General features: G+C 46.7%; 1 protein-coding gene across 1 annotated transcript in view; it reads right to left on the bottom strand.

The window, feature by feature from the left end:
• Positions 1–20,126, bottom strand: part of frmd5a (FERM domain containing 5a) — a gene marked incomplete at both ends in the record, with an annotated part of 100,983 nt that overhangs the window by 22,189 nt on the left and 58,668 nt on the right. Inside the window, one exon of the mRNA XM_080539237.1 lies at positions 503–607. Within this exon, the coding sequence (XP_080395363.1) occupies positions 503–607 (105 nt within the window). The remainder of the gene's footprint in view (positions 1–502; positions 608–20,126) is intronic.

A 20,126-nucleotide genomic window follows, 5' to 3' on the forward strand; every position in this document is an offset into this window, starting at 1 on the left:
GTGACTCGGCCTCCTCCTCCGCCTGCCACTACAGTATATCACAGCCTTACCCTTCCTCCTGTCATTTCTGGGAACTTTCACTCCATCAATTCCCCCCTTCACCACGTCTCTCCCTCTCCTCCCCACCGCAACAACCACCACTAAAATAACCCTGAGTGGCAGCATAGAAAATGCAGTATCAGCAGGAACCTGGGTCTTGTCGTCAGGACTATAACACGCACAGAGGAAGTGAATTGTTCATGAGTCAAGCAGCGCTGCTACGAGGTATCTCAGAGAGAGAGAGAGAGAGAGAGGGCGGGTAATGAAACCTTTCAGTGCGCTGCTGTGGCTGATGGAATGACTGTCACAGTAAAAGGGAGTGTGGGTGAAAAGAGTGAAAAGGAACATAAATCTTCAATCTGGTCTTTTCCGTCTCTTTGGACTTTCACCTCCATTGCAGCAGCAACACTCATCCCATAACACGCTCGCACACGCGAACGCACGTGCGCCCCCACACACTCACCCGCTGCTTGTCTGGGTCCACATATCTGATGCCAAAGTAGTCCTTCTCCAGTAGGTTCAGGTGGTGGCAGATCAGGTCAAACAGATACTGTCCCTTTGCATCCCGCTGAAAAAGAGGAAAGGAAAACTTCACGTCAACGGAGCTTCTAGTGAACACAAGAAAATACATACACCTCAGCAGGTGTCTTTTTCCAATTTCATGGAAATTCACTTCTCAAATGAAAAGCGAGGGCAGGGCCCTAGGGACTTAAACTCCATGAGGACACGAGGGGGAAAAAAAGACACAAAGTGGAAGACTGAGTGGATAAGAGAGATACTGTCATTACTGATACCAGAATGCATTTCATATTTTCCACACCCTGCGGACATATCTAGGATTCATCCAATATTAATGCTCAGTCATCCACCGCCATCTGCAAAGTCTGAGCCAAAACTCCCTCTTTAGCTAGAGGAAGTGAGGCTGTGGATTAAGAGTGTTGTTATTCTGGTGGAGTCTGTCACACTGCCCCCGCCGCACCCACCCCCCCCCCCCCCCCCGTGTGGTCAGTGGTGGTGACCTGACCTCCCTCTCTGGCACCAAGCAGCAGTCTGGCACATGGTGACAGAGAGAGAGAAGGAGGACTGGGCACCCTAGCACCCCTCCACAGCCCACACAGCCAAACCCCATTCCACACAGCCACAGGTGGGACTCCTCTGCCCAAATAACACTACGCCTACATCTGTGTCAACCCCACAGCATCATTGTGTGATATACCGAAGGCTAATGATGTGACAAGAGAGGACTCTGCATGATAGTGTGACGTGATATCCTAGAATGATATGATACTGTATCTCACGTTTAAAGTCATCTTTATTTTAGCAGGGAGTCCAATTGAGACCACGGTCTCTGTTACAAGTACATCTATAGACGGAATTGGAGGAGACAAGTTCTTTAGTAATCGGCACACTACTTGTACAGTATGTGACTGATTACCATGACAGTGCCGTTTGATCTCCTATTGTAAATAACTTGATGTTAACTTGTGTGTCACTCGGTCATGTGACCACTCTTGTGTAGAGCATATCCATTATCATGTGTCATACAGTACAAGTATGATGATTGGTTAAACCCTTCATCAACCATGCTTGGAGAAGAACTGCATCACTAAACAGAATCAGTCATTCCCCTCCCTCTCTGACACACTACTGAAGGCTCCATTGAACCCCAAGCACTGATTACCATTTGAAATGTCACTCAGGCAAAGATGTTTTTCCACAATAACATTCAACCTCTTTGAATACTTCCATTTGAATAATTAGAATTTTCAGGAGACCTTGCACCCCACAATAATGTGTTATTTTCCTCTCGTGGAGCTTTAGGCATTTGTGAGGGAAGTGGGTATTTGCATAAGCACACATCTGGGAACAGCTTGTTGGAGCTGTGTGGTAAAACAACAGGAAACTAATTCACATCTCCACCTCCACTAAGACTTGGGAGTACATATGACACACTGAGGCAGTCAGAAAGCTGTACAGTAATGATGTGGATCTAGTGATGATCAACTCTACTGTACTTTAACCTACTGTGCTGTACAATACCTGGCTGGACTCGTTCCCTCACTCCAAAAAATGCTCCGATACCTACTTCTAACACTACACTCACCAAACACTTTATTAGGAGCTCCTGTACATCTTCTCATTCATTCAGGTGGTGTAATGGTGTGGGGAATGTCTTCTTGGCACACTTTGGGCCCGTTAATACGAATCAATCATTGCTTAAATGCCACAGCCCATTTGAATATATTTGCTGACCATGTGCATCCCTTCTCACCACTATGTACCCATTTTCTAATGGCTATTTCCAGCCTGATAATGTCACAAAGCAAAAGTCATCTCAAACTGGTTTCATAAACATGACAATGAGTTCAGTGTTCTTCAGTGGCCTTCCCAGTCACCGGTTCTGAATCCAATATAACACCTTGCTGTAGAACGGGAGATTCACAGCTTGACCAGAATCTCAAAGGAATGTTTCCAACATCTTGTGAATTCAAGCTGCCACGAAGAACTGAGACTGTTTTGAGAGCAAAGGGAGGGCCCTACGCAGTATTAGTATAGTGTTCCTAATAAAGTGTTCAATGAGTGTATATTTGCTGAACAGCGGCAAGATCACAGAATACAACATCAGGCAAAAATGATCAAAATGTATAATTCATAAATGTAGCCACATTTGGTTTGTTTGAAACCCTGAAGAAGACAGCTCGCTGCTGAAACGTTGGTCCACTAAATAATTAGCATCGGAGCAAGAGGGTTGAAAGAGTGCAGCTCTCTTTCTTTCTTTTTAATTTCCCCCACCAGCCTGCACTTCACCAAACCGTGGTGTGTGTGTTTTCATGACATTTGGTTTGTTTATCACTCCATAACAATGGGTTTCATTGCTGAAGTGGATGCATCCAGGTGCTGATGTGAAGAATGACTCCCTCCGGCTGATGTGTGTGTTATTAAGAGATTGCAGTCAGCAGTTTTCCTAATAAACTTGATGCGGATGAGGTGGCTGGTGGTGATAAATTAAAGTACCAGGGGGAGAGAGCTCAGATGAATGATTGTGTTGCTCCTCTGCTCCTCATCTCTGTCGCCATGCCAGGGACCAACAGAGCCCCCCGTGCCACCTCCCCTCCCCACTGTTTCACTGGGGCCGTTTAATTGACTTGTGTGTAACGGGGTTAGTCAAAACACAGGCTTCTCACCAACACACTCAGCTCATGAATCTTTCACACAAACTGTAAAAAAAGAAAAAAGAAAAAGAAAAACACGCTTCAAGGTCAAATACATGAAACAGCCAAGCTACTGTCGACAAAGTCAGCATTCAGACATTGTCTAGCCATAGCTAGACTCGTTCCCTCACTCAAAAGTCCCCTGTTTCAATACCTACTTCTTAAAGTATATCTGCTGAATGGTTGCAGAATATAACATCAGGCAAAGATTATAAAAATGTATAATTCATAAACGTTCATTCATTGTGCTGAATCTTAATTCAGTGCGAAGTGCCGTGCTGTTTTTGGTGAAAAGTGAAAACATCTGCCTTTAGTTCCTCTGGACTCAAACGACCCGGTGTCTAACTAAATAAACCACAGCCTTAGTTGAGGAACGTACTGAGGTGTGTTGAGTGGCCCGGGGCTGAACTGACTCTCTAGCATCCTGTAAACCTGGCTGGAGAAACAGTGGGTGAATGACAGACACAGCTGTCAATCTCATCCCCCTCAAGACCCTTTAGAGATAATGTAGCCTACACAAAAACATAACCATTGAAGACCAACATAAACACAGACACACTCAAATCATATAAAGGGGGATAGAGTAGTAGTACGATCAATTCACATCTACCGTCCCGCTGTCCCCGTCGTATTGCGTAACAATAAGAGATGTGTACGGGCTCCCCAGAGCTGCGCTCTGCATGTCTATTTCGGGTCTGACAGATGGAAGGGCAGCGGCCCTTGAATCCATATTTGACGCACGCCAAGCACGGTAAGGATGGGATATGGTGGGTGAACAGCAGAGGCAGGGGATTCCCCTAGAGCTGCTGAGGCCTGCTGGGATGGGGACACATCTGCTCACGTGTGAGTAACGTGCTGCTGGCCACAACCTGATGTTCCTCTGCTGCATTAGACAGGGTCCTGCCTGCACCCCTCACCATGAAGAACAGTGTAGGGCCATTGGCCTTGAGCTGTGATTGGACAAGAGAAGGCAGCCTGGGCTGTCATAGTCAGTCCTCATTTTCTCTCTCTCTCTCTCTCTCTCTCTCTCTCTCTCTCTCTCTCTCTCTCTCTCTCTCTCTCTCTCTCGTTCTGTAGATCTTATAATGGCAGGAAGTAACTTTCACTGGGAACCACTTTCCTCTCCTCTCCTCTATTTCATTACTCAGGCTACTGATAACAGACACTTCATTAGAAGAGAGACCTGTCAGAAGAGCCCTATTGGGCGGCAAGCCGGACTCTCTGGCCAAATGTCGATGTGAGCTCAGATTGAAGTGTTTGACCTTTCCTCAGTAAGGCTTGCAGGCCTCCATAGGCGCTCCCTTACTGTCACTTCTGCACCGCTCATCCTCATTGTAGCCACACAACCCAATCTGACATGCAACTATTTCCACTGAGCCTGGGCATAGAAGCACACAGGCTATTGCATTGTGCTGGGACACAAGGATTGACACACGCACAAGCACACGTACACGCACACACACACAGACACAGAGACACACACACACACACACACACACACACACACACACACGTGAATTCTTGACCATGTTAAGGAGGTATTAAGACAACACAGTAGGCAGGGCTACCTTCCACCACTTAAATACTTATTGACACTAACATATCATGTCATGAACAAATATTGTACCTCATCTTGAATACATATAAATTGACGTTTGGTTGGTATTCAACTTCAATAACCTGCAGCGACCGTTCTGGGTCGCCTGAAGCGAAAAAATTATTGATCTGTAAGACACTGTCATCCAAAAACTATTTGGACAGCGCACCATTTTACGTCGATGACAAAGCGGAAAACACTGGGAGGCGTTAATGTTCTGTATTTATCGGGGGGGAACAATGACGCAGTGAGTCAGACAGAATGCATGCACTTGTGTTTCAGACAGCAAGTGTGATAGTATTCCAAAGTACTCCTCTACCCCCCCATCCCCGCTCTGTCCTTTTCTGAGTTCCCCCTCTCATCCGTGCAATGCACAGCTGCATCATTCCCCACCAACATAATTGCAGATCTCTGTGATAGTGTAGGGGGAATAAAAGGCTGTAACGAACGACAGTGTTCAATTCCTAATTAGAACTAACGGAGCGTCTGGGTGGGAAGGTAAATGTTAAGAGAGCACAAAGGCAGGGAATCTGTCATTAGAATCCACTAGTCTGACCATTCAATAATACAACCGAAATAAACCAATAAGTATGCCTCATGCTTTAAGTTACGGATGAGGGAGGAGGCCTAGTATGCTGGTGTGGCCAGTTATCCACTCTCTTACATGTCATGGCATTCCCATTGTTGGGGGAAGGAACGAGAGACTTAATTCTGCAGCCATTCAGAGAAAGGAGGTAGAATATTAGAAACCTCCTAAAGACATTCAGATGAAAAGAGCACTGTGTCAGAATGTCCCTCTACCATCGCTGTACTGTCAGCACAGACGTGAGGTGGGCTAATTCTATTACATCACTCACTGCTTCATAAGCCGTTTTCCTCCCATGCTGTTTGGAGGGAAGCCTCTCTTGGCAGCAGTCTTAATTTGTCATTTAACTGTAATTTATTGCTCATTCTGGGGGGGGTGGGGGGGTGTTGTGCCAACAATAACATTATCTTCCATTCATGCACTTACCTTCAAACCTTCTTCAAATGGTTTGGTTGACTGCTTTAACGTGTGACTGATCAAATATTAAGAGCCGACTCTTTTAGTTTTAATGTCTGTGTATCAAACAGACAGCCAGCAGTGCCTCAGGCTATAGTGCTTCATACCAACAGCACATCAATGTGACAGATCTGCAGCAGGGCACAGTATGTCAATGAGGAGCTTAGCCACCAGGCTTATGCTATATTATGATGCTGAATGATAGAATGGGAAAAAGTCTCTGTACGTCTGATATGCTTTATATCAATGAGTCGCAAAATAATCGCCAGACTCAAAAAGCAGTATCAGTGCTCCCCCCTACTTCCTAAGTGGCCCCTGGAGGACAATGCACACTTTCTTTTCGTATTAATCATTCAAATGAGCTCCATGTCAGCACAGGAACACAGACCATTAATAAAAGATGCTATCGTTTTATAGAGAGGGGGATGGAAACACGATGCTGTTGGCTTGGTGCACTTGGTGTGTGTGTGTGTGTGTGTGTGTGTGTGTGTGTGTGTGTGTGTGTGTGTGCGTGTGTGTGTGTGTGTGAGTGCGTGTGCGTGTGTGTAGTTGTGTGTATGTATTGAGCAGTGTAAAGCTCTGAGAGGACCTGGGGCAGTAGAGCCCTGGGGTAGGTCATTAATTTTGCTTTCATAAGCAGATGACTTTCATCAGCCAGGGGGTGAGTGATTGTAATGGTTAATGTACAGTAGCAATGTCTCTGCCACTCTGCCTGTGAGAGGTGAACTCTAAGACCCAGGATGCAGCAGCTCAGCCTGGGGCCAGTAGCCCATTCAAAAAAAACATTTCCACACAGTTCTGCTTGCCTTGAAAGAGATCCAAATCAAACAAACTGATTGTCAAGCTCATTCCAACAGCAATAAAAGCACAATCCACCACCACCACCTGGTAGATCCATAGGTTACTTTAAACAGTGCACATTAACATCACGCGGCCGTAAAGAGTACGGTCATTATGAGGTAGATTTATGACATTGAAGTGCTCAACACATTTATCAAGCACTTAAGCTTTATTGATTCCAGAGAGTGTCCTCCAGAGAGATGCAGTAGTGTGTTGTTGCAATGGGAATGTACAGTAAGAGACGCAGAGCCCCGTTCTCTACTCATTCACTTCGGCGCTTTCCGGAAAACCTTTCACCTGCTCTTAGGCTGGTGATGCTCCTATCTCCCAATTAAGGCACCTGCCACCTGTTCCCACTGGCAGAGGAGCAGACAAATGAGGGTTGGATTTCAAAGGGATGAGCCTGCGGGTCAGGCTTAGGAGCTAATTAAAAACCTTTGAGGGTCTTTGGTGAGGCACACTCTCAGGATAGAAGCCCAAAGGAAATAGGAAAGCCAGATTAAAAGATGGAGGATTTAATGAGCAAAATTACAAGAAGCTCTTGCATCATTTGCAGTGGCTGGCGATGGAGAAGCAGCAGAGAGCCGCTGTTATGATGTCATAATCAGCCATGGCAGCTCTTGCCCAGGAGAACTGTTGTATGCGCCAGGGGGCTGCGAGGCGGTGAGAGGAGTAACATGATTAAGCAGTGGGTGGCAGAATGACTTTGTATGTCATCAGACTACCTCGCTCCACATCCCATTGACACTTTCATCAATGATGGCGACATACTAAACAAACAGGCAGACATCTGTAAAGATTGGATCCCTAGTGACATACAGTATACACCTACAGCACCGTAAACAGGGTTTATGATGTGTTATGTCACAGCTAAACAATGTGCTGATATGATATCATTTTCTTTCTGTTTATTTGCCATCTAATGCTTCTTCTTGCAAAGCTTCTTGTAGCCAGCACTCGAGTTGAGGAAATAAAAACAGTCAAAATCATCCCCCTTCTAAAACTGATATCCCCCCTTTCCATCCCTTATGTCATTTTATCAATGAACGTGGTAGTACTGCTATTTCAACATTTAGTTTTAGCATATTGAGTAAAATACTGTGGGCGAGGGGGCACTCACACATGCAATGACATTTTTTACCAAGTCACTGACACTGAAATCACTGACACTGTGGGGATGCAAACATTGTCGCCATATGATAAAATCCACCATCCCCCCTGATTTTCTTTTACAACTTGAGTACTGCTTGTAGCTGTACTGTAAAGAGAAAGGTTGTACAGTGAGGTACAGCAGCCTCCAGCACCACCCAGGGTTTCCACCCGCAACATACTGCCATGCAAGCTTGTTCACATTCACCAGGCAAAAAGTGGGCCATCAAAACATGCCGGGAGCGAGGCAGAGTATGGATTTGCCCCAGAAACAAGAAGAAACAAGCAAAGCAACACACATATGAAGATGGACTAAAAGCAACAAACTCATTACATGTAGGCCTGCCTATGCAACCATACATTCCAATGCACAAAGGTCTACAAGCTTTTGCATGTTTAATTGGGCTTAGAAAGTCTAGAAATTGTAGCTGATTGAATGAGTTGTGTAGAACGCTCATGGTAGATGAGAGCTTCAGGGACAGATTATACTGTAGTGAAACGCCAAAGTATTACTTCAAACGTTTGAGTGCTTCAAGTTCAAATATGGACCTATCGCTAAGCAATATGTTGTATGTACTTCTAATTATACAGTCTATGAGACAAACAACACCTTCTTTAGTATGCATTTCTCACCTTTAATGCAACTACCCAGACAGATTCAAACCCAAAATTCTTCAGACATCTTGGACCAGCTCCTCAACCCTCATCTGTAACCTTATGACATACAGTACAGCATCATCATTCTGTCCACTCCAAAGTCAGTGAACAGATCTCGGATGAAGCCATTAACTTCAACATTGACGAGGAGGAACCGGAGGCAGGTCCCTGACCTACTGTGGGCCACATTTGCCCTTGTCATAACTGAGCAGAGCTGTTATGTGAAAGCCTGATCTCTCTAAATCATTTATGGAAGAGATTGCGTCTCCCCGGGGCCTCCATTAAAGCATTGACACGTGGGGCTGCGGTGGACCTCTACACGCCTGCATGCACAGGGAGACAGTCTCCAGGGCCCTCCAACAGCTTTCTGCATTTTCATGGCTGGATTCACCAGTGGTAAGTGATCTCTCCTGGGGCTGAAAAACAATGGAGGGGGTAAAGTGGCACCATGCCCCCCCACCATGCCTAGCCATTAAAGGGCTGAGGTAGCCAGGAGGGGCTCCAATCGTGAGGCAGGAGATCTATTACACCACGTACTGTACTGTTACTTCTCTTCTCCAGTCTTCTCCAGTCAATGAGTGTTCTCTGAGACATCCACTCGATTGGAATCCAAGTGAGAATCAAGACTGCGACACAATAATAATAATAATAATAATAATAATAATAATAATAATAATAGTGATAATAGTGATAAAGTTATTGAGGATGGATTCATATTATCCATTTTGTAGAAAGAAAAAATAATCATAATTGTGCGGTGAGGCACATTGAGTGGAATCCATCCTGCACCACAGTGAGTTTCTTGCTACAACTGCTGGTTGGAAACGGCCTAACCCTAACTCTAACTCAAACTACAGTGAAATCAGAAGTTCTTTAACATGACATTTAAAGGGATGGTCATCTCCCTCAGAGGAGGTGACCTAGAAACCAAGTATTCCACCCACTACTGAGAAGCTGCAATTCATGCCTGAGCTTTCGGCTGCCTTCTGCACCTTATTGTATGTCCCCTTCTTAAGATTACAGCAATAATAGTATTGTATCCCAGAGAAACAGCACTGACAGCAATGTTCTGCTGGTGAATGTGTAGAGTGTAATGGATCCTTTGAGGTGCAGTGGATGAATCAGAATGTGTGAGGTGGGACAAACTGCTCTCTATGGATCTGATGACACTAAATATGACTGAGATTGCATTTTGTGAATGTGTTTACTGTAGCGTCAGGGTTGTCTTTGGGGTTTTCTGTACAGAATGCACTCTTCCTTCACTCTATCTGCTAGACTCACCCTGGTCAAAATGACAATTCTACCCATGTTTGATTACGGTGACACCATCTACCGATCTGCCAACAAAACAACAGCAGAAGCTTGACGTGCTCTACCACTCTGCCATACGTTTCGCAACAAATGCCCCATTCAGAACTCACCACTGTACTTTGTACTCCTCTGTTAATTGGCCATCCTTACACACTCGTCGTGAAATACACTGGTACATGCTAATTTACAAAACTCTCATTGGTCTGTCTCCCCCCCTATCTGTGTAGTCTGCTGCAACATGCCCCCCCTGCTTACAATACCCGTTCCACAAACCTCATCCTGCTCAAAATCCCCACATCACAGTCCGTATTAGGTAAATCATAATTTCAGTCTGCCGTGCCCACAGACTGGAATAAACTACAAAAAAACGTAAAACTGGTCAAACTCACCTCCAAATCAGCCTTCAAGAACTCACTCATGGACACTTTTAACAACACATGCAATTGGTTCTAAACTAGGACCTGTCCACTGCTCGCCTGCTGTTGTTTGTTTGTTGGTCAGATTTGTCCTTGGCTTGTAACTGTTCCTGTTCTCTGCTCTGTTCTGTTTGTCATGTTTAATGTGTTTTAACTTTGTACTCCTTTTACCCCCACCCTCAAAAGGCTGTGCCTTTGCCAGGTCGGCATTGTAAATAAGAATCTGTTCTTAATTGTCTTACCTGGTTAAATAAAGGTTAAATAAAAGAAATGTTGAGTTAGTCAGAGTACTGTATGATGGTAAAGACACAAATATTTGTCAGTATGTGATTTTCCATTCATTACAGTATGGACTGTGAGTGAATGGGAAAGTGTGTCCAAACGTTTGACTGGTACTGTATGTGTAGGTGTTTCTGTGGTAAAAAAAAAGTTAGAGAAATGACTGCAGCAGATGGAAAGTTAGAGACGCATGTGTACTTGGCAGAGTGCACCTTATACATATGGATGAGCTGGAGGAAGATTTCAATTCCACTCCGCCATGCATGCATTGGCATGGCACCCACAGAGGTATTAAAATAGCCAGAGCTGCTCAAAATCTCTTAATAATTATGTTCGAAGGAAGAGAGCCTCCCAGTACTGCTTAGACCGCAGTGAGTGGCAGAGACTGGTGACATCCAGTCTCACTGAGAGAATACATACATCAGTGTAGCCAATACAAGACAAGGGTTTGATGAACACAAGAACTCTGATTGGCACAGTGGGATCAGTCAAAAAGCTCACAGGCTGACATAGATCTCCCCTTGAGAATGCATAAAGTCAGGAGGAGTCTATGGTTTTCAAAAAATGCCGGTCGAGGCATCAGGCAATATCTGAAAATATTTCTTGCTGGGATCAAACCATTACCATTCTCAAGACATTACTATAGGCTAATCTATTTGCTCCTTCCATGGGGTCCTGTGGGGTGGGGGGCGGGGGCTGTGATTGGGCAGGTGGGTTGGACTGGATTTCTCTTTTGTTTATTTATATGTTACCACTCCCTTGTACTATTCCCTGAAATAATAATAAAACATTTATTGAAAAAAAGAAAAAAAGAATGCTGGTCGAGAGAGGACGCTGGCGTTGCTTGTTTTCGCCGCTTCTCTGCCCGAAATCTAAATATACTTGCAGTATACAGAGTAGATTGTCCTACAAAGACACTTAGATTTAGATTTAGTAATCTAAAAATTAATTAGACCCCTACACTTTCTTTCATTTATTTTTTTGTTTCTTTTTATTTTACTACTCGATCTTTTCAGTTTGTAAAGCGTCTTTGAGTGTCTAGAAAAGCGCTTTATAAGTCTAATGTATTATTATTATTATTATTATTATTATTATTATTATTATTATTATGGTGTTGTGAAGAATGTATCCACAAAGAAATACCACCACACTATGACCCTTGTGATGAATATACTGAGTAACAGAGACAGTGCACGAAGAAAAAAACAAACAGACTCAATCTATTGTAGGTATTTTGAAGCAGAATGTTGCCTGGCCTCAGCTTGTGTCTGTTGGGCTTAGTTGAACACATCAATCAAACACCTCACACTAGGTGATGCTTCTGTCATCACCTCTCTGTTCAGCAGGGCCCAGGCTCTGGGCAGGTCGATGTTGGACAAGGTGGCCACACATGTTAAGCCTCTGTTAGGTAACTTTATGTGACAAGAGAGAGGCATATCCCCAAGAGGAAATTCTGTAGAAGGGACCCAAGGCTCTACCTCAGTCATACACCCTCATAATATGTAAAGTACCCATCAAAGTCTCTGTCGGAATTCTCCCCTTCACATCAGAAATGTTTGGAGGAAAGCCACATGATGCAAGAATGTGGCCTAGCCACAGCCTAGTGATAGCCTAGCTTGATAAACACGTGCTGAGACTATCATTTTAGAGAAGAAATTTCGGTTGTTCAACAACCATTTTATCAAGTTGTTGTGATGTAAACATACTCATGCATCAGTTGGCCCTAGCCTCCTCTTGGGAAAAGAGTGACTGCTAAAAGGCCCATTCATAGATTTCTTCTGGTGGCCTCAGATTCAATCAACTAAGGAGACAAAAATGGAAGTGACAAGAAGGTATTTGTTCAACCCAAAAAAAGACGTGAAATTCCAGGGGGATGACATTCTGACAGTTAAAAAGATAACACTTTTCCGGTGAATGCCCTCGTTCTTCAGAAAGCTGCTTCTCGCTGCCCTGCTTCTTATGCGCTCTCTTTTCATGGTGAGATCTGACAGCTCTGCTTTATTGAGGGAGACACAGAATACCTTCACCATCTGTTTACTTGCGTCAGCACACTCTTAAAGTGACAGCAAAAAGGACAGTGTTGCAAGAGAACCAGTGCAGAAAAAACAAATAGATGAACATTTTCAATTTCAAGAACAACACAGATGAAAAATACATCAAGTCATCAACAGGAGAGCAGGGTGGGCTGGGGGAGATGTTGGAGAGAAGAAGCAGGAGAAAATACATCTATACACCCTCAGAGAGGGGGAGGGGGAGGGGGGGGGGGGGTCATCACATTATCTGCTCAGTGAGAGTGCCAATTATGCAAAACAGCGGATGCTATGAAACTGGAACAATTAACAACAGTGGGTGTCTGCGCATATTGTAGAAACAAGAGGCTAAAGTCAAAGGGTCCGAGTGGAGAAGACTGCCTGTGTAGCCACAGCTGCCTCAGCATGGAGGGGCTGGAGAAGAGAGACAGAGCTCAGCTAATAACCCTAGCTAAGCGAGGGTTGTCCGTTGTTTACAAAGGGTCATAGGCTGAGGCAAACTGTTGGCTCAATCTGTACCCTGAGACCATCTGGATCCTGCGGTACTGATCACACAGGGAACGTTTCAAATGACACCTGTCTGACATTAGGTTCTGGTACCCTGGGGATATTCTACAACATTTATGAAATAGGGAGAGGCAAGAGAGAGAGAGAGTACACTACCAGGCTTAGAGGTACGTAACATCCGCTTCAGGAATAAATACCATAATATAATGCAACAACATGATAATGCCTACGGAGGCTCAAGGCTAGCGCACTGACAAATGGCAAGGAAAAAGAGCTCTCACCAGCAATACTAATGTGTACAACTGGTGATGTGAAGTCAGGCTGAAAAACACATCTTTAGGCCACACATAGAAGTGTTTATGATGATACAGGACTTTGTGTTATGTAAGGCAACAGTGGAGCTGATTTCATGTCAGGATTTTTTTGGGGGGGGGACTGATGCCGTTTGGATTAAAGACATTGAGTCATTGTCCCGACACCCTGACAAGACATAGTGTGAGACAATATTGGTGCATCACTATCAGGCCTGTGCAGATGCCAAATAATGAGTTATTGTTCATATGCTAATCCTCAGAATAACACCAATTGTGCTGCATGTATTCTGCTCTGAGGGTATTTGCTACACTTTCTTAGCGAGCAGAATTAGCTATTGTACAGTGGAAGCACAACTCCAACCACAACTAATGCGTTTACAGTACAGAGTTTAGCAGAGCGACAAAGACCAAAGTAAGGGCCACCAACATGTGCACCAACTCAAGTGACAGGTGCAACACAGTGCAACAGGCATAGGCACATTTACAAAAACAAACAAACACAAAACGAGTGCCGACAAACTGTAGAGTTTAGTATAATGGGATGCTTAGAATGTGAGGAATATATCAATTTTGAAGTGTGTCATACAGCAATTTTCCACAACATCCAAACTGTATCTCTTGTCACACCTACAGACTCTTATTGAAGCCCTCAGGGCAATCAACAAAGCTGAACCGAAGCAAATATGGAGCCATTATCGCTACTAGAGCTTTAGTTATTCATAGAATACCAGAGGTGAATTATGAACAGACCGAAGCAACAAAGCACCCCCTGACATTCTGTGGAAATAGAAATTACTAGTGGGTGCACACCATTTAGTTTAACAATTGGTGTTTGTTTAGCAATCGGTTTCTTCCCCTCTCACTCAAAACTGCTGGAAGGAAAGGTGTTATTCTAACCCATCTCTTTGTGACCCTCCTCACATACTGTAATCTATTTAGAAGTGACCATACCCACAATGCTTTGCTGTCATCCCAGAGAGATGAGGGAGAAAAGCTATTAGGGCAGCAGTGGCAGAGAGATCCATCACTGGTGGTTTCTATAGGACTCATGACTCACAAATCCTCGATGAAAACCGTGTTCATTTCCCTGAGCCTGCAGGTGTGCTGGAGATCATTTAGGAAGATGTCACCCCTCCTCAGGAAGCAGCTGTTCTAAGGCCAGATCCTTGACTGGGTTTCTCTGTCCTCTTATCAGAACAAGGAGAATACTACAGTATGTGATGTTTCTTACCACGGTGCTTCGGTACAGTGCAGTAAAGCTTGGGGACTGATGAGCTTTGTTAAATGCTTTGCATCATTACTCTTATGATATTAAAGTATTAAAGATAACATCTGAAGAGTAAGGGCTGTTATGTAATTGCTTTCCTCTTTCAGTGGCATTGGACCAATAGTAAATCCCTCTCAAATGATGTTTGATCCTGGGTCACTGAACCAACCAAAAGTAATCTTGCAAATGTGGGCATAGCTGAGATACAGCATACCGCAGGGGAGGCTGGTGGAGATAGAAATCAGAGGTCGGGTGTTCGATACCATTCCTCATTCCATTTCATGCGTTACAATGAGATGGGTTCATTGTAATGCAGGGAATTAAATGAGGAATGGTATGAAACGTTGATACACTATGTGGTTTCATACCATTCCTCATTCCATTCCAGGTACAATTTCTACCTCCACCAGTCTTCCCTGATATACTGCAGCTCTACTGTAACGAGACAGTGTACACAAGATTGCCCGTCAGTGAAGAGAGTCTTTACCTATCACCAGGGGTGAAAGTGGTTTGAGTTTCTTACAGGAACTATAGGCTACTACCCCAACCTTCATTGTTTCATATTGTTCTCCTCCTTCCCCCAGCTTCATGCATCCCTGAACACACACATCGTGGTGTTGGTGTCGAAATTAGAAACACTTTAGGGCTGCCATGTTTCACCAAAAGTTTGGAGTGAGAGTTTTTGGTGGTGGAGCGACCCAAAACTGTGCACGTTTTGGTAGCGGCGGCCCCTCTCTCCCACACAATTATTTGTGCTAGTTTCCTGCAATTTTAAACCAGCACAAGAAATGAAAATAATTGGAACATTTGATAAAACAAGAGAAATTCAGATAATATATCTTAAGTCTTAATAAACAAATACAGTAGCCTACAGAGTCTAAAACAAAATTGGGCCTCATCAAGTGAACTCAACCCCTTGGTCAGCAGCAGAAAGACCCTTGGTCATCATCTTATATACAGTGCATAGATGGCTATCATGTTATACAGTACATACCAGGGTTTTTCCTGGGTCAGAATCAAGCCTTGGAGGTTGATGTTGTGCGCGCGCAGTGCGCCCAAATTTTCTTTGAGGGACCCCCAATTGTTGTATTTGTATTGTAAATTGTAATTGTAACCAGGGAGTAGCTAAAGGACTGTAGAATTTAGGAAGGGCTGGTTATCTAACTAACTCTGAGCTAAATAGGCAGTGTAGGAGGATAGAGGCAGGGGGCGCCAGCAACCCTTTAGACTAGCATTACTAGCATTAGCATTAGAATTAGCATTAGCATTAGCATTAGCATTAGCTAACAGACAACTAAACACACAGCAAGGTATCGAATATGAACAAACACATTTATTTATACAAATGATATATACATCCCCGTATATACTCCCTCCCCGCCGGCCACACACACACTCAATCACTCACTCACACGCAGTACCTGGCCTGAAAAAGGCTTAGAGTCCCGGACTGAAAGGCGCGTTGAGGCCTGGTTGGAGCTCGCATGTGCTTCGAGGAAGGCAGCAGACAAAGGGGGGGGAGTGACGTTGCAACTCGAAGGGAAAGGGGCTTCTTCGTAGTCAACGACGAGGCGTGAATGGTTCAGGTCCGGTGGTCCACGGTCAGCTCCGGTGGTGTCAGCGGTCGGTCGCAATCCACCTCGTGGAGGCGACGGCTCTGTCCAGCTTGGGTCTCGCTATGCGCCAACGTTAGCAGCCGGCGGCTAGCAAGGCTGGCTAACGGGGACACAGCTAAACTGGGCTAGCGCTGCCAACTCAACAAACTCCGAACTCCCGCGGTGTTGCGGGTAGCCCGTGATTCACTACTAACAGTCAATGTTAAAGGCAGGTCTCTAAATGACTCGTGTTGTCTTTGGTCTCAGCACCGTGTGCGTTTACTGATCCACCATCTTTGTCTCACATTCGGTTCCTTCTGCTTCTCCTTCTCACTCTCGTCACTCTGACGCACAGACCACTTCCGTCGCTATATATACCAACCGAACCTACATCCGGTCACGTACGCCAATCATACATCCGGTCACGTACGCCACTCAAAACCACGCCCACTAATCTGACGCTTGCACAATACTAAACAAATCTAAGACAGAACTTATACAATTACAATAACAATACATACACTATTCATGAAAACGTACATGAATAGTATGGAAAATAATAAAGGAAATAACAGGGGCAAAATAGGGCTGATTTGGGGAAACTAACTGGCTCTAAATTGTGGGCCTTCATAACAGCCGCCCCATGAAACCCTCGGTTTCATTTAACTATGGAAGGCACACTGGCTAGGCTGCTCTAGCAGCGTGAGGTATGAGGTGATAGTGTCCTTTGTAATTTGAGGGAGCTCAATCAGGCGTGCCACAGGTCGGGTGTAAGTGCGACCACCAACGTCCACGATGGCCGTCCGCACCCTTCCATCCGGACCCGGCAGGACCTTGGTCACTCTGCCTGTCTGCCAGGCGGCGCGTGGAAGGGACTGGTCGATCACCAGTACCACGGCACCTTCGGACAAGTTGTCTCTCTCCCTCGTCCACTTCTGCCTGACTTGCAGGGTCGGCAGGTAGTGCAGTATGAACTGCCTCCAAAACTGGTCCGCGAGCACCTGGCTGTGCCTCCACCATCTTCTTCCGGTGAGCTCTGCAGGGTCGTAGACTACCTGAGACAGTGCAGAGTCTCGCCGCCCCATCAGCAAGAAGTTGGGCGTAATGGGATCCAGATCTGCTACATCACTGGAGGTATAGCCTAGGGGCCGGGAGTTCAAGATGCCCTCAATCTCTGCTAGTACAGTCTCGAGCACCTCATCAGTAGGCACCTTCTGTCCGAGAATGGTACGTAGGACGTTCTTTACTGAGCGAATCTCCCGCTCCCAGGCTCCCCCGAAGTGTGGAGCATTTGGGGGGTTGAACTCAAACTTCACTTGCTGGGAGGCGAGTCTGTCACGGGCCTCCTCAGTCATCGCAGCGTAGCTCGCCCTCAGCTCGGCCTCACCACCGACGAAGTTGGTGCCTCTGTCCGACCGGAGGGTCTTAGGGGTCCCTCGCCTGGAGGTGAACCTCTTGAAGGACATGAGGAAGCTGTCGCTTGTGAGCTGGTGCAGAACTTCAAGGTGCATTGCTCTCGTCGTCAGGCACGTGTAGATGATGCCCCACCGCTTTTCGGAGGCTCGCCGGTTTCGGACTAGGAGTGGCCCGAAACAGTCGACCCCAGTAGAGTGGAACGGAGCCTGTCTCAGTCGCAGCCGGTCCTCGGGCAGATCGGACATCATGGGCTGCGGCGGCGTGGCTCGCCACCTCTGGCAGTCCGAGCAGGACCTTTGATATCTCCGTACCGCCTCCCGTCCATGGAGTATCCAGAATCTCCGTCGTACCTCCGCGAAGACACGCTCTCCACCCGCGTGCTGCACTTTGTCATCATGGTGCTTGATGACCAATCTGGTGACCTGATGCTTAGTGGGAAGCACGATGGGATGCTTCGTGTCTAGGTCTAGATCTTGAGCGCGGCGCAGTCTGCCACCCACGCGAATGAGAACACCGTCGAGCTCTGGAGCTAAGCCGCGGAGTCTACTGTCCGAGGGGATCGGCTTCCCTTTCTCGAGACACTCCAGCTCTCGGGAGAAGGCATCCTGTTGGGCACTCTGCAGCACCAGGAGCTCCGCCGCGGTGTAATCTTCGGCGCTGAGCGTAGTATCTAGGGGTAGACCGGCCTTGGAGCAGAACATCCTCTTCTGCAGCTCTTCGAGCGTCTCACACTCCTCTCCCGGAGTAGTCTCAGGGTCTACGACCTGGGTGGCTCCGCAGAACAACGTCTTACGCAGCTCTTTGTCCTCTCTGTCTTCTGCTAACGCCGGCGTGGCTGGCCACTCTGACTCCCGCTCCTGTAGGAAGTCTGGTCCCGTGTGATACAGGTGGGGCTCAGCCAGATCCTGGAGAGTGGCCCCTCTCGTGATGACGTCAGCAGGGTTCCTCTTGGTGTCTACATAACGCCAGCAGTTCACCTCAGTCAACTCCAGAATCTCTGCGACTCGGGTGCCCACGAACACCTTATACCTACATGAGCTGGACTTCAACCACTGGAGGACGGTAGTTGAGTCTGACCACATGGTGACGCTCATCAGAGGTAGCTGGAGCTCGTCGAGCAGGAACCTTCCCAGTTGCGCGCCGTTCAGGGCAGCACACAGCTCCAGTCTTGGGATGGACTGTTGCTTTTTCGGCGCCACTCGGGAACGTGCCAGGACAAACGAGACGTGGACTTCACCTCCAAGCTCTGCCGCTCTGACGTATGCCACGGACCCGTACGCCATCTCCGAGGCGTCGCAGAATACATGTAGCGTGATGACACTCCTCTCTAGGTCCGTGGAGGGAGGGAAGTAGCTCCGCTGCAGCTTGATGTGCTGGAGAGTGGGAAGTTCCTGCTCCCAGGCCTTCCACTTCTCTTCTAGGTGACGAGGCAGAGGATCGTCCCATCCTCGTTCTTGGGCCCACAGCTCCCGGACAAGCACCTTGGCCATCGTCGTGAAGGGAGCGATATATCCCAGTGGGTCGTACTGGCTCGCTAGAGTGCTGTATATCGTTCTCATCGTGACGCGTTGGGGCTTGGCAGGCTTATTGCGATAGCGTAGAGTGTCGGTCTGGAACTGCCAGATAAGTCCGAGCGTCATCTCCTGAGCATCATCTGGTGAGTGAGAGACCCAAGCCTCGCTGCTGGTCGAGGTGGCCTCCTTCGGGAGGTCTCTGATGACTTGCGGGTCGTTGCTGGCCCACTGGCAGATCTCAAATCCACCCTCCTGGAGATGAGCACGCAGGTCCTGGACTAGCTGACGGGCTTCCGTGGCTGTCTTCGAACTGTGGAGGCAGTTGTCCACGTAAAAGCTCTTATGGACGGCGTCAAACACTCCAGGAGGTGCCGTCTCCTGCGCGGCGTGAGTCTGTAGCGCATAGGTAGCGCAACAGGGGCTGCAGGTTGTCCCGAAGGGTAGCACCTCCCACTGGTAGATAGAGGGGTCGGGGTCGCTCGGGTCCTCTCTCCAGAGAAACCTCATGAGTGGCTTGTCTTCCTCCAACATCCTGACCTGGTGAAACATTCGCTTAATGTCACCACTGACTGCGATCGGCTGCTGACGGAATCGCACCAGAACTCCCAAGAGGGCTGGGGTCAAGGTTGGACCAGGGAGAAGATAGTGGTTGAGGTTGAGCTTCCCCACCTGGTAGCTACAGTTGAAGACCACTCGGTTCTTCCCGTTGTGGTGAACATTGTGGTGCGGGAGGTACCAAGACTCGGCACTCTGGTTCGCCTCGGCTGGCTCAAGCTTCTTCACCAGACCGGACTCCGTCAGTTTCTTCATCTCCGTTCTGTAAGAAGCAGCAAGGACCTCGTCCTTCCTCATACGCTTCTCAGTGCTGGTCAGACACTGTAGGACGGTTCGAGGGGATACTCGAAACTCTGGCATGGGTTCTCTTCGGAGTAGTGGTGTGA

The sequence above is a fragment of the Nansenia antarctica genome, assembly GCF_963989245.1.
Source record: "Nansenia antarctica genome assembly, chromosome: 9".
NCBI lineage: Eukaryota > Metazoa > Chordata > Actinopteri > Argentiniformes > Microstomatidae > Nansenia > Nansenia antarctica.